The following is a 16,089-nucleotide window of genomic DNA, read 5'->3' as shown; positions in this document are numbered from 1 at the left end:
GTTTGGATAACTATCAGACAAGGGGATTAGTTAGTATGAGTTTGGATAACTATCAGGCAAGGGGATTAGTTAGTGTGAGTTTGGATAACTATCAGACAAGGGGATTAGTTAGTATGGTGTGGATAACTATCAGACAAGGGGATTAGTTAGTGTGAGTTTGGATAACTATCAGGCAAGGGGATTAGTTAGTGTGAGTTTGGATAACTATCAGGCAAGGGGATTAGTTAGTGTGAGTTTGGATAACTATCAGACAAGGGGATTAGTTACTATGGTGTGGATAACTATCAGACAAGGGGATTAGTTAGTGTGAGTTTGGATAACTATCAGGCAAGGGGATTAGTTAGTATGAGTTTGGATAACTATCAGACAAGGGGATTAGTTAGTGTGAGTTTGGATAACTATCAGACAAGGGGATTAGTTAGTATGGTGTGGATAACTATCAGACAAGGGGATTAGTTAGTATGAGTTTGGATGACTATCAGGCAAGGGGATTAGTTAGTATGAGTTTGGATAACTATCAGACAAGGGGATTAGTTAGTATGGTTTGGATAACTATCAGGCAAGGGGATTAGTTAGTATGAGTTTGGATGACTATCAGACAAGGGGATTAGTTAGTATGACTTTGGATGACTATCAGGCAAGGGGATTAGTTAGTATGGTGTGGATAACTATCAGACAAGGGGATTAGTTAGTATGGTGTGGATAACTATCAGACAAGGGGATTAGTTAGTATGGTGTGGATAACTATCAGACAAGAGGATTAGTTAGTATGGGTTTGGATAACTATCAGGCAAGGGGATTAGTTAGTATGGTGTGGATAACTATCAGGCAAGGGGATTAGTTAGTATGGTGTGGATAATTATCCGACAAGGGGATTAGTTAATGTGAGTTTGGATAACTATCGGACAAGGGGATTAGTTAGTATGGTGTGGATAACTATCAGACAAGAGGATTAGTTAGTATGAGTTTGGATAAATATCAGGCAAGGGGATTAGTTAGTATGGTGTGGATAACTATCAGGCAAGGGGATTAGTTAGTATGGTGTGGATAACTATCAGACAAGGGGATTAGTTAGTATGAGTTTGGATAACTATCAGGCAAGGGGATTAGTTAGTATGGTTTGGATAACTATCAGGCAAGGGGATTAGTTAGTATGGTTTGGATAACTATCAGGCAAGGGGATTAGTTAGTATGAGTTTGGATAACTATCAGACAAGGGGATTAGTTAGTATGAGTTTGGATGACTATCAGACAAGGGGATTAGTTAGTATGAGTTTGGATGACTATCAGACAAGGGGATTAGTTAGTATGAGTTTGGATGACTATCAGACAAGGGGATTAGTTAGTATGAGTTTGGATGACTATCAGACAAGAGGATTAGTTAGTATGAGTTTGGATAAATATCAGACAAGAGGATTAGTTAGTATGAGTTTGGATAACTATCAGGCAAGGGGATTAGTTAGTATGGTGTGGATAACTATCAGACAAGGGGATTAGTTAGTATGAGTTTGGATAACTATCAGGCAAGGGGATTAGTTAGTATGAGTTTGGATAACTATCAGGCAAGGGGATTAGTTAGTGTGAGTTTGGATAACTATCAGGCAAGGGGATTAGTTAGTATGGTGTGGATAACTATCAGGCAAGGGGATTAGTTAGTATGGTGTGGATAACTATCAGGCAAGGGGATTAGTTAGTATGAGTTTGGATGACTATCAGACAAGGGGATTAGTTAGTATGAGTTTGGATGACTATCAGGCAAGGGGATTAGTTAGTATGGTTTGGATGACTATCAGGCAAGGGGATTAGTTAGTATGGTGTGGATAACTATCAGACAAGAGGATTAGTTAGTATGAGTTTGGATGACTATCAGGCAAGGGGATTAGTTAGTATGGTGTGGATAACTATCAGACAAGGGGATTAGTTAGTATGAGTTTGGATAACTATCAGGCAAGGGGATTAGTTAGTATGGTTTGGATAACTATCAGGCAAGGGGATTAGTTAGTATGGTTTGGATAACTATCAGGCAAGGGGATTAGTTAGTATGAGTTTGGATAACTATCAGACAAGGGGATTAGTTAGTATGAGTTTGGATGACTATCAGACAAGGGGATTAGTTAGTATGAGTTTGGATGACTATCAGACAAGGGGATTAGTTAGTATGAGTTTGGATGACTATCAGACAAGGGGATTAGTTAGTATGAGTTTGGATGACTATCAGACAAGAGGATTAGTTAGTATGAGTTTGGATAAATATCAGACAAGAGGATTAGTTAGTATGAGTTTGGATAACTATCAGGCAAGGGGATTAGTTAGTATGGTGTGGATAACTATCAGACAAGGGGATTAGTTAGTATGAGTTTGGATAACTATCAGGCAAGGGGATTAGTTAGTATGAGTTTGGATAACTATCAGGCAAGGGGATTAGTTAGTATGAGTTTGGATAACTATCAGACAAGGGGATTAGTTAGTATGAAATTATGCTGATGCGACAAGTCACCTCAAATAGATCTCAAGTACCCTTCATAAAAACATTTCATCTATAAATATGTGCAACCTTTTCATCAGTGGTTGAAATTCTGATCGAGGTTTACGAAGCCGAGTCACAGCCTCCTACTTGTACTGTACAGTGATCCTTGATATTCATTTTACATGCTTCAACAGAAAGGTTAGCAGACAGAAAACAGTCTGTCAGGCCTCTGATACTTGCTGAATATGGTATTCTTAGTATTGTAGTACTTATACTTAGTATGTATTCACTTCCACTTTGTTTTCACACCAAGGTTTCCTGGGTTCCCCTAATAGAAAGTATCACGCACAGCAACAATCACAGACACATCATCCTGACCTTTATAACTCCAACCATTGTTGCTCCACAGCCTTCACAGACACATCATCCTGACCTTTATAACTCCAACCATTGTTGCTCCACAGCCTTCACAGACACATCATCCTGACCTTTATAACTCCAACCATTGTTGCTCCACAGCCTTCACAGACACATCATCCTGACCTTTATAACTTCAACCATTGTTGCTCCACAGCCTTCACAGACACATCATCCTGACCTTTATAACTCCAACCATTGTTGCTCCACAGCCTTCACAGACACATCATCATTGATGCATCGGACATCCTGATGATTCATTTCTAGAATCTCTCTTTCCTACCTTAGCTTAAATGTGAATGAGAGGGAAAAAACTGGCCATGAGCAAGACTTGAGATACAAACATGTTCAACACACAGAGTGCTACATTCCTGTGATGTAAGAATGTTCTGAATTGTAAGCATCCACAGTAGTAACCCCGAGTAATCTTTTAGAAACCCTGGAATAGTGTATTAGCAGCCCCGAAATAGTCTTGTAGTAACTCTGGAGTAGTATTTGTAGCAGTCCTGGAGTAGTCCATTAGCAGCCCTGGAGTAGTCCTGTGGCAGCCCTGAAGTAGTCCTGTGGCAGCCCTGGAGTAGTTCTGTAGCAGCCCTGGAGTAGTCCTGTGGCAGCCCTGGAGTAGTTCTGTAGCAGCCCTGGAGTAGTCCATTAGCAGCCCTGGAGTAGTCCTGTGGCAGCCCTGGAGTAGTCCATTAGCAGCCCTGGAGTAGTCCTGTGGCAGCCCTGGAGTAGTCCTGTAGCAGCCCTGGAGTAGTCCTGTGGCAGCCCTGGAGTAGTCCTGTGGCAGCCCTGGAGTAGTCCATTAGCAGCCCTGGAGTAGTCCTGTAGCAGCCCTGGAGTAGTCCATTAGCAGCCCTTGAGTAGTCCTGTGGCAGCCCTTGAGTAGTCCTGTGGCAGCCCTGGAGTAGTCCTGTAGCAGCCCTGGAGTAGTCTTGTAGCAGCCCTGGAGTAGTTCTGTAGCAGCCCTGGAGTAGTCCTGTAGCAGCCCTGGAGTAGTCCTGTGGCAGCCCTGGAGTAGTCCTGTGGCAGCCCTGGAGTAGTCCTGTAGCAGCCCTGGAGTAGTCCTGTAGCAGCCCTGGAGTAGTTCTGTCGCAGCCCTGGAGTAGTCCATTGGCAGCCCTAAAGTAATCCTGTAGGCATCCTGGTGTAGTCAATTCTTCGGCCTGGTGTAGTCCATTAGTTGTCCTGGAGTAGTCCTATAGTAGCTATGTAGTAACCCTGTGGCAGGTGTGCAGTAATCTTGGTGTAACCATGCATGGCTCCTTTACTGTAGGGATGCAGTTACCCTGTAGTAGAAGAGTTAAAATGGTAAGCTGATGCCTCAAAAGGTACTACACACCTCCTGCACTGGTGAAATGTATAAATGTTAGATTCTTGAACCATGGAGTTTATTCAGGTCAATTTTTCATAGACAACTGCTGCATTGAGCATGTACATACTTTAATTTCAGATGCTGAGTAATATTGCGAATGACCTTGACTTGTTGCTGACAGACCTGTGTCATCTCTACCCTTCACCTTCAACATCGTCAAATCAAAAGTCATGTTTCAACCTGCCCACGATGACCCCTGAGGATCCTCATCCTAGAATTTCCCCCTATGATAGCCCTCAGGAGCACAAGAAAGCCTGCATCAGGTAACCATGGTAACAGTGTCAAATCTCTGTAACAGTCGTATGTGTTAAAAAAGTCCATAACATTTGTGTGCAAGTTGTAGACATTGGGTGCCACACCACATCAAGTCTCTTCAGGTTGCAGACATTGAGAACAACAGGATGTATCTGGAACTGTTACAACCTCCAAAATTCAGGGATATAATCTTTTCAGCAACTTTGTCAATTCAGAGATGTCCAGAAATTGTGAGGTATTGCTCATAATATCAACCCTTAGTTTGCTGAACATTAGTCCTGCAACTGGTAACATGCTGACTGTAGCTTTCTTTGAACATTAGTAATACATAACTTCTCATTTATATATCACATATGTTTATATACAGACATATGAGACAAGTTGGCTCTCCCGTTCTCTTCAACTTTGTCATTCTTCTGTTTATGAGTGATGAGTTTATGAAGGACTATTTGGGTGCTAAACTGTTATTTCTGGTTGATATCTGAGAACGCTAACAGTTTGAATAGTTGTATGAAAGTTTAATGAGCTGTGAGAATGATACAGCAGACTGTCACCATGGCAGCTTAGCTCCAGGTTGGGCAACGTGTACTGATCTGTAGCCTGTGAGACCTGTCACTATGTCGTGTGCCTGTAAGATTCTGGGCAACGTGTACTGATCTGTAGTCTGTGAGACCTGTTACTATGTCGTGTGCCTGTAAGATTCTGGAAGTGTTGACTTGTGTTGGCAGTGGCAGCAAGCTGAGTCTTCAGAGCGAGCAGACATCTACTGCAGACAGTGGCCATGACATCACAACACCAGGCAGCCTGTCTCCCGAGATGCCCCTATACCATGTACAACAAGTTGTTAAGGTCAGTGTTAGTTTGCTGGAGATACAGTTGATGGAGAGTACAATTAAATGAGTCTCTTCAGAAAGTACCAATTACATCACCTTCTCCCTCCCTCCTTCAATAGCATATTGAATCACTTACATTAGATACATGTCCTGTCATCAAATCATCTGAGTAAATTGGAAAATATATGGACATATCAATAGTAGTATAGGGAATGATAGTTCTGGACCACTTTCAAGAAATGTCTCTACAAAGCCTTATTTACTAAATAAGGCTTTGGTTGGGCCATTAGCTCTTGCTACTATTACCCCTACTACAAAAAAGTTGGCGGTAATTACTGTGCCTTGGTAGGAGGTAACACTGTGCCGTACGGTACGATCAATAATTTTTCTCTTACAAACCCCCTACCCGGCCCATCCCTCAAGTAGTATAAGTTGGGTTCGTCGGCTTTTATATCCACTTTATCTATGTTGTAAGTTTTGACTGACCATATAGGATCGGTGGCTCGCTTACGGCTATCGCCCTCGTGTTCCCCCGGCTGGTATAGATACCTCACTAGGGCCCTATCTGGTATCTGTTTCTCCTTCCCACGCAATGGAGCGGCCGACTCTGCAACTATTGATTTTAGTTTGATAGCGTCTGCCGGTTTCTTACCGGTGAGACGGGTGACTTCATGGTTGATTGCCGACACCACCTTGGGTAACCTCGTGACCCATTCAGTCGATCGTTTTCCAGGGGTGGCCATCTCCCTAGCATACTGATAGCCGAACAAGCGCTCAGCCAAAGTCCTATTAAATCTCTCAACTATGGCTTGGCTGCGATGGGCTCCGGCCGTGCCACGCCTGACCTTTGTATCGTGTTTGGCTAGCAGTTGTGACACGGCACCCATGAACTCCCGTCCGGGGTCAACTTGCAGCTCTGTTGGCCACGTCAGCGGGCTGCGTTTGTATATGCGTTCGAATCCTCTGGCTACCTGGGCCGAATCTTTCGTGGTCAAGGGTTCGGCTTCCTTGTAACGACTGGCTACATCCACTACGGTTAAGGCATACTTGTACCTCTTATCGTGGGGTAGGAACAGTAGGTCTGCCTGGTGAATGCTATTAGGTATGTTAATACCGAACCTCCTTCTAGGCACGTAGCGTGGTGCCGGCAAATAGATCTGCCACAGGGCTTGTTTTTCAAGCCACGCTTTGGCTTCCTCCGGGGGTACTCGCGCTAGTTTAGCTAGCTTATCTACTGCGTTAGCTCCTTTCCAGTACCCACGCGGGCTGTAGTAAATAGCCTCAAATTTTTTCATGTCCATACGCGTATGTGTTTATACCATCAATAGCTATCCAACGTTTCGTGTCCATAGGCGATAGGGACGTCTTGTTTATAGTCAGTCCGTATATCTTATGCCCATCACTTCTAAGTGTGTTCATTTTATGCCTAAAGGTACGGGTCTTGAACAGGGCTTCCTTGAATCTGGCGTGTTTGATGTGTTGTTTCACCACATACTTCTTAACCCCCTTAGCCTTCCGGATCTCACTATTGTCGGCTTTCAGTATGGAGTACATCTTAGGTCTCAAACCTATGTACTCGGCTATGGGCGTGCCAGCACACTCGTCCTTCATCTTACCTAGGACCTTTTTATTTACAGTACTGTGTAGGGTATGGGTCTTAGGGTAGTCGCTGGTGTCGTATAAATCGAGGTGTTTTTTCATGTCCTCGTACACGTCCTCGGTTCGAATCTCCATCAGCAGGGAATCCGTGTCAGTGTACAGCACTTCACACCTGTCGCCATACTGTTTCTTGAGCTCGTTGTAGTAAAAGTCGTACATCAGGTGTTTGGATAAATCGAGGATGCTCATCCCCACGTAAACAGGCCGGTTGAATTTTATGTGGCTTTTCTTCATGTGTATGGCAACCAGGTTGTCTGTAAATATTTTATTACGGTTGAATGCCGGACTGGCTATCAATTTCCTGAGCTTGTCTTCCTCACTAGATCTAACCAACTTCACGGTTACGCGTTTCCTCAGGTTTTCCATAGTCTTACCAAACACCGAGTTATTCATGAGCTTGTAGAGATTTTTCTCAAAATCACTGGTGGCTTTTTTTCGTAGGTCTGTGTTCATTCTGATGTAGGGCTCCATCCATGGACTCTGGTCGAACATGAGCACCCTGTGTATTTTGGTCAGCCTCATACCCAACGACAGGTACAGCTGTAGGTTGCGATAGTGAACGATGTACTTGGTCTTATTCATTAAGTTAGGCACGAGTTTTTCAACGTCTGTCACACGCCCACCTGACAAGTTATGTTGGTACTCAGACATCCAGTCTGGGTTAACCCTCATACGTTCGGGGGCCAGGGGGTAGCTGTTGTGCGATGTGTGTAATTCCTTGGGATACTCTAAGTCAACCTCGAGGATATACCCTTTGTTCGAATCTGGTGCAACCCCCATAACATCAACGTGGGGTACCCATTCGAATCCCCCTGTAGGTAGATACTGGCTCATGGCCCAGCCGTACAGGTTGTTTGCGTCGAGGTAGAGAATGTGATTGGTTGGTTTGTTAGGATCGTAACCTTTCACGTATTGATTATTTGCTTTCGCGTATCGTTTGGATGCCATGGAAATCCCACCTCGCAAGCCTTTCTCAATGAATAGGTGCATGTCGTAATCTGTGAGCAATTCCAAATTAACTCCGGTCTTTTTAAGCAAGGCGTCCCACGACAGACCTGGGCTGGTGTAATACCATGCGGGGTCGAGTTTATACTGCTTGAAACAGGTCCGCCTGAACCTCTCAAACACGTCGGCTAACAGCAGTACATCTGTCCTCAAGTACAGGTCGTGATAATCACCCAGGTTCTTACAACCCAGTTTATTCCATACGTTAGTCGCGTGCGAGTAATCATCTCGTGAGACGGACGCCTCATTCAGCTTGCTATAAAAGCAGTCAATAGGGGGTAGTCTGGTCTCGGTGAACTTAGCCCAACTATCCATGTACTCATAGGGGTACACACCCTTCCTCATAAGCAGGGGTCTAGTCTCGGCGTCTGTGTATCGATCGGTGATAGGGAAGGTATTGTTGGCCTTGACCAGACTGTCGAGTGACGACAGGAGGAACTGAAACGAGTCAATGAACCTAAGTCCGTTTAAGCTGAAGGAGATGTATCTCTCCATGTTGTTGGGGATGCACGTTATATTACCATCGATTTTCGCGATGGCCTGCATGATCAAGTGTGAGTCGTACCCTCTCAAGTTGTGAAAGACAACGGGGATGTTTATTGTCTTAGGGTTGATTTTAAGCTTGAGGTTGCACGCGTTGTGAGCGGCGCCTCTATACTTACCAGTTATGTGGCAGTGATCTCTCACCGAATCACCGTTAAGTGGTGAGTCGCACACGTGACAGTTAGTGCTACTAGCGTGAGCTAGCCTGTCGGCTAGGGTCATACGCATGGGAGCGATTCTATACAATGCATTCCTAATAATTTTTTCTTCCTCCTGCAAACACTTTAGAAACCTTTCAGCCGCGTCAGGGCCCCTATACACTACCGGAGCTTTCGTTTCCCCGTCACAACGGACGACAATGTATCCAAACGAACAGGCTTTATGCTCTTGTGTCTTGTGGGTGAAGCTACCCCCACTAGGGGGTGTGGGGGAATCCCCACCCACAACTAAGGCTTCGAAGTCGGCGTATATGATATAAGGTACAGACATTTGGTTCTTGTGGTTACTGAATTTTAGGATATTTTCACCTTCCTTAGGCATGTCGACTCGTATGGCCGTCTGCCCCACACCTTGACAATCATCCCGGTGGGATTCTAATAAATCAGCTCGACTGAAACCGTGTAGGCATCGTACACAAAAGTGTTTTTCCCCAACGTGTTTCGACTGGTCGTGCAACAACCGGCTGAGATGTTTTATCCACGTGTAGTGATACTTTTCACCTCGCTGGATCATGAATATATTGATAACTTGGCGATCCTTCACCGGGCTTACCCTGTGTACTATTGTTGTGTTACCTTCGTGCCCAAAGACATTTATAGCCAGATTATTCTGTTTTTCTACTTTAGTGATCTGGGATATGGGGGTGGGTTCATCTATACCATCCCAATTAAGCCCATCATCTTGGGGATAGCTAGAAAGCCTATCTGAATGAGTGCCAGCTGGAAATAAGGCTGACCTGATAGCTAACCTCAGGCAATCGTTTCCTCTATTCTTAACGTTTACTATGGCATGTTTGTTCCTATAGTAGGGAGGCAAGGCTAGGTATGACCCGCCTCTGAACGGTACGTAGTTAGCTATGTCTAGATAGACATTATCGATTTTATCTACAGCCCACCCGGACCCCAAGTGTGTGTAGCGTTCTAGGTATTCTCGTATCTGCTGAAAACTTGTATCGATTGATGCGTCAATGGTCTCTGCATGTGTGACGACCTCTTGTTGACCTCGGAAGTAAGGCTGAACATACTCAGTGGTACTCCCAACCTGCTTATCGAGCGACATTTTCACTGTGATCTGAAACTTGATACTTCCTAGATTATTTAGTTCCTGGTTGACCTTATCAGCTATCAGAGGCTTGATATCTATAATGTCTATGTTTCTATCAACGTGCATGCGCCAACCTCTCAAATAATTACCTACGGCGTGCTCAGTGCGCACGAACTGTAGGTCAATAGCTCTATTCTGTCGTAATAATTCTACAAGCTGTGGTTTTCTCATACGGGAATACCCGCCTAAACCCAAATCGTGTGCCTCGGCTTTCAGTTGTTTTACAGTGGGAGGTTTTGCTACAGGGGCATGTGATAACAATGCGGTTAACCCGGCTCTCCCCAGGTTTGAATAACCCGTGTGTCCAAGCTGTTTTGCTTGAGCTTTTAATTGTTTTACCGTAGGAGGGGCTTCTAAACCTAGTAATCTCAACAATGCTGACTTCCGCATTCTAGAATACCCGATAACACCTCTCTGTTTTGCGACCCTCTTGAGCTCGCTTACAGTAGACATCGTGTTTACACCTAAGAGAACTAATGTCTAATTGGTTCACAGTAAGGGGAGGTAACTCTTAAGTGGCTATCTTGAGCAGTCGCCTACGTTCTTTTATGTAGCCTTTTTTATTCTCGTAGATGAGTTGATGTCTGACTACGTTCGCTCCGTGAGCTTTACATAGACAGTAGTGTCCTTTAACCCCGATACCACACACAGAACACGTGTAGTTAGGACTTCCCATATGGAAACAACAGAACCCCTGATTCCTGCATTTCCTACCACAGGCCTCGGTCTTCCCCATAAGTATGTATTCGCATCGGTATGGAACGGGTCTCATGTTTACTTATATAGGTATTTTAGTTTAATTGCTTCGCAACCAACGCAGTAGCTGCTATACCCAACACTATGAAGCCCAGTTCACGATTTATTTGTCCCTTGGATGGTGTGTAGTACTGAGCGAGTGTGGGTTTATTGAGCGGTTCCAATTGTTTACCAGTTAGTAGGTAGTATTCTTTCATTGCTTCATCGACATCGTAGAATGTTTTAATGGCATGGTTTTCACGCTTGAGTTGTTCGTTAATAAAATCGATCCTCTGGAGGCGTTTTTTAACGTACTCGTCCTGTGCTCTTTGTAATTTCTCAGTAGCGAGATCGTGTCGCTTCCTTTCTTCCTGTATTTCAGCCGCGTGATCATCTCGTAGTTTCGAGAAGAGGAAATTACTCCCGGAAAATGCCAGGGCATTCACTAACGCCCCACCAACCATCATAGCTATCGTGGCCATCCCTATATTTATTTCATTATATTATCAGGTATTATTCCTTGTTTTACTAGGATGTCTTTTGTGGCCATCGCCATACCAAGGTTCATTATGAGCATACCCATATCCTGCAGGTTGAAATCTAGCTTGATAGTTGGTTGTTTAAGCACCATTTTAGTCAACCGAGCGTACCCTACTGCTAGACTGGCGACCACTGTGGCGTGGTATGCGTCGTTGACGAACGTTTTCCCCTCAGACATTATGTATATGATATAAAATATTAAAATTATAACATGATATGCGGGTCGACGGTGGGGGTACCCCCCACACCCCCAACAGTGGGGGTTACCACCTCAGGTACCACCTCACGGTGAGGGTTTCCCTCACGTGTATATAACCACGAGATAGCCAAGGCAGCAGTTACACCTACAGCCAACAACAGTCGGGTTGGGTTGGTCACTTTATGTTGGTTACACCACCGTTTTTTACCGGCAGCTACTCTCTTAGGATTCTTCTGTCTGGTTACTGTTGAAGTGGTCTCCACCGTCACCTCGGGACTCACTGGTTCCGTCACCTCGGGGCTCACTGGGGTTTCCTGTGCAGCATCCATCTATACTATTATTATTATTCTTTCTCTCAAATTGACAATGTTTTGCCGTGATAATCGCCGCCGTCACTGGAGCCAACAACATACCATATTTGTGGTACAGCCCGCAGCTGATAGAGCTCACGGCGTGTTCGATAAAAGGGTCTTTCTCGAGGTCCTCCCACAGGTAAAGTCGGCGCTCTGGTGGAATGGGAAGGAAGTGTGATACAATACCGGTGTATATCTGGGTCATAGCCGATCCTATTGTCTTTGTCATTTCTGCTCCGAGCCGGGACTCGTATCTAGCGTACAGCTTATCGATTTCTTCGGCTGACATTTTGTGAATTTTATCCGGGGTGTAGTCTCCTAAGCAAAGCTAAGCAAAGCTAAGCAAAGCTAAGCAAAGCTATGATATTTGAAGTATTTGTCGTGTGCAACTTAACTTTCATTTCTCTGTGTTTTGTCTGTATCGGGTATTATATAGTTAAAACTAAATCTTACTTGTTATATTATAAGATGGAGTGTGAGGAATTGCTCGAACAATTGTCGTTGGAGGGTTCCCCCACTGGGGATTCCCCCAAGCGAGAGAAACTGGTGGCGTTGGCTGTTGGCGGCAAAGCCAAACATTACTTTGGAGACTACACCCCGGATAAAATTCACAAAATGTCAGCCGAAGAAATCGATAAGCTGTACGCTAGATACGAGTCCCGGCTCGGAGCAGAAATGACAAAGACAATAGGATCGGCTATGACCCAGATATACACCGGTATTGTATCACACTTCCTTCCCATTCCACCAGAGCGCCGACTTTACCTGTGGGAGGACCTCGAGAAAGACCCTTTTATCGAACACGCCGTGAGCTCTATCAGCTGCGGGCTGTACCACAAATATGGTATGTTGTTGGCTCCAGTGACGGCGGCGATTATCACGGCAAAACATTGTCAATTTGAGAGAAAGAATAATAATAATAGTATAGATGGATGCTGCACAGGAAACCCCAGTGAGTCCCGAGGTGACGGAACCAGTGAGTCCCGAGGTGACGGTGGAGACCACTTCAACAGTAACCAGACAGAAGAATCCTAAGAGAGTAGCTGCCGGTAAAAAACGGTGGTGTAACCAACATAAAGTGACCAACCCAACCCGACTGTTGTTGGCTGTAGGTGTAACTGCTGCCTTGGCTATCTCGTGGTTATATACACGTGAGGGAAACCCTCACCGTGAGGTGGTACCTGAGGTGGTAACCCCCACTGTTGGGGGTGTGGGGGGTACCCCCACCGTCGACCCGCATATCATGTTATAATTTTAATATTTTATATCATATACATAATGTCTGAGGGGAAAACGTTCGTCAACGACGCATACCACGCCACAGTGGTCGCCAGTCTAGCAGTAGGGTACGCTCGGTTGACTAAAATGGTGCTTAAACAACCAACTATCAAGCTAGATTTCAACCTGCAGGATATGGGTATGCTCATAATGAACCTTGGTATGGCGATGGCCACAAAAGACATCCTAGTAAAACAAGGAATAATACCTGATAATATAATGAAATAAATATAGGGATGGCCACGATAGCTATGATGGTTGGTGGGGCGTTAGTGAATGCCCTGGCATTTTCCGGGAGTAATTTCCTCTTCTCGAAACTACGAGATGATCACGCGGCTGAAATACAGGAAGAAAGGAAGCGACACGATCTCGCTACTGAGAAATTACAAAGAGCACAGGACGAGTACGTTAAAAAACGCCTCCAGAGGATCGATTTTATTAACGAACAACTCAAGCGTGAAAACCATGCCATTAAAACATTCTACGATGTCGATGAAGCAATGAAAGAATACTACCTACTAACTGGTAAACAATTGGAACCGCTCAATAAACCCACACTCGCTCAGTACTACACACCATCCAAGGGACAAATAAATCGTGAACTGGGCTTCATAGTGTTGGGTATAGCAGCTACTGCGTTGGTTGCGAAGCAATTAAACTAAAATACCTATATAAGTAAACATGAGACCCGTTCCATACCGATGCGAATACATACTTATGGGGAAGACCGAGGCCTGTGGTAGGAAATGCAGGAATCAGGGGTTCTGTTGTTTCCATATGGGAAGTCCTAACTACACGTGTTCTGTGTGTGGTATCGGGGTTAAAGGACACTACTGTCTATGTAAAGCTCACGGAGCGAACGTAGTCAGACATCAACTCATCTACGAGAATAAAAAAGGCTACATAAAAGAACGTAGGCGACTGCTCAAGATAGCCACTTAAGAGTTACCTCCCCTTACTGTGAACCAATTAGACATTAGTTCTCTTAGGTGTAAACACGATGTCTACTGTAAGCGAGCTCAAGAGGGTCGCAAAACAGAGAGGTGTTATCGGGTATTCTAGAATGCGGAAGTCAGCATTGTTGAGATTACTAGGTTTAGAAGCCCCTCCTACGGTAAAACAATTAAAAGCTCAAGCAAAACAGCTTGGACACACGGGTTATTCAAACCTGGGGAGAGCCGGGTTAACCGCATTGTTATCACATGCCCCTGTAGCAAAACCTCCCACTGTAAAACAACTGAAAGCCGAGGCACACGATTTGGGTTTAGGCGGGTATTCCCGTATGAGAAAACCACAGCTTGTAGAATTATTACGACAGAATAGAGCTATTGACCTACAGTTCGTGTGCACTGAGCACGCCGTAGGTAATTATTTGAGAGGTTGGCGCATGCACGTTGATAGAAACATAGACATTATAGATATCAAGCCTCTGATAGCTGATAAGGTCAACCAGGAACTAAATAATCTAGGAAGTATCAAGTTTCAGATCACAGTGAAAATGTCGCTCGATAAGCAGGTTGGGAGTACCACTGAGTATGTTCAGCCTTACTTCCGAGGTCAACAAGAGGTCGTCACACATGCAGAGACCATTGACGCATCAATCGATACAAGTTTTCAGCAGATACGAGAATACCTAGAACGCTACACACACTTGGGGTCCGGGTGGGCTGTAGATAAAATCGATAATGTCTATCTAGACATAGCTAACTACGTACCGTTCAGAGGCGGGTCATACCTAGCCTTGCCTCCCTACTATAGGAACAAACATGCCATAGTAAACGTTAAGAATAGAGGAAACGATTGCCTGAGGTTAGCTATCAGGTCAGCCTTATTTCCAGCTGGCACTCATTCAGATAGGCTTTCTAGCTATCCCCAAGATGATGGGCTTAATTGGGATGGTATAGATGAACCCACCCCCATATCCCAGATCACTAAAGTAGAAAAACAGAATAATCTGGCTATAAATGTCTTTGGGCACGAAGGTAACACAACAATAGTACACAGGGTAAGCCCGGTGAAGGATCGCCAAGTTATCAATATATTCATGATCCAGCGAGGTGAAAAGTATCACTACACGTGGATAAAACATCTCAGCCGGTTGTTGCACGACCAGTCGAAACACGTTGGGGAAAAACACTTTTGTGTACGATGCCTACACGGTTTCAGTCGAGCTGATTTATTAGAATCCCACCGGGATGATTGTCAAGGTGTGGGGCAGACGGCCATACGAGTCGACATGCCTAAGGAAGGTGAAAATATCCTAAAATTCAGTAACCACAAGAACCAAATGTCTGTACCTTATATCATATACGCCGACTTCGAAGCCTTAGTTGTGGGTGGGGATTCCCCCACACCCCCTAGTGGGGGTAGCTTCACCCACAAGACACAAGAGCATAAAGCCTGTTCGTTTGGATACATTGTCGTCCGTTGTGACGGGGAAACGAAAGCTCCGGTAGTGTATAGGGGCCCTGACGCGGCTGAAAGGTTTCTAAAGTGTTTGCAGGAGGAAGAAAAAATTATTAGGAATGCATTGTATAGAATCGCTCCCATGCGTATGACCCTAGCCGACAGGCTAGCTCACGCTAGTAGCACTAACTGTCACGTGTGCGACTCACCACTTAACGGTGATTCGGTGAGAGATCACTGCCACATAACTGGTAAGTATAGAGGCGCCGCTCACAACGCGTGCAACCTCAAGCTTAAAATCAACCCTAAGACAATAAACATCCCCGTTGTCTTTCACAACTTGAGAGGGTACGACTCACACTTGATCATGCAGGCCATCGCGAAAATCGATGGTAATATAACGTGCATCCCCAACAACATGGAGAGATACATCTCCTTCAGCTTAAACGGACTTAGGTTCATTGACTCGTTTCAGTTCCTCCTGTCGTCACTCGACAGTCTGGTCAAGGCCAACAATACCTTCCCTATCACCGATCGATACACAGACGCCGAGACTAGACCCCTGCTTATGAGGAAGGGTGTGTACCCCTATGAGTACATGGATAGTTGGGCTAAGTTCACCGAGACCAGACTACCCCCTATTGACTGCTTTTATAGCAAGCTGAATGAGGCGTCCGTCTCACGAGATGATTACTCGCACG

At 44.8% G+C, this 16,089-nt stretch overlaps 1 protein-coding gene across 3 annotated transcripts in view; it reads left to right on the top strand.

Annotated features, from left to right (window-relative positions):
• Window positions 1–16,089, top strand: part of LOC137270055 (protein sprint-like) — a 120,507-nt gene that overhangs the window by 65,923 nt on the left and 38,495 nt on the right. For all 3 annotated transcript variants that reach the window (XM_067803864.1, XM_067803865.1, XM_067803866.1), the window contains 2 exons: window positions 4,338–4,522; window positions 5,243–5,363. In XM_067803864.1, coding sequence (XP_067659965.1) covers window positions 4,338–4,522; window positions 5,243–5,363 — 306 coding nt within the window. The remainder of the gene's footprint in view (window positions 1–4,337; window positions 4,523–5,242; window positions 5,364–16,089) is intronic.

The sequence above is a fragment of the Haliotis asinina genome, unplaced genomic scaffold (assembly GCF_037392515.1).
Source record: "Haliotis asinina isolate JCU_RB_2024 unplaced genomic scaffold, JCU_Hal_asi_v2 scaffold_27, whole genome shotgun sequence".
NCBI lineage: Eukaryota > Metazoa > Mollusca > Gastropoda > Lepetellida > Haliotidae > Haliotis > Haliotis asinina.
This window is presented reverse-complemented; position numbering and strand designations above follow the sequence as displayed.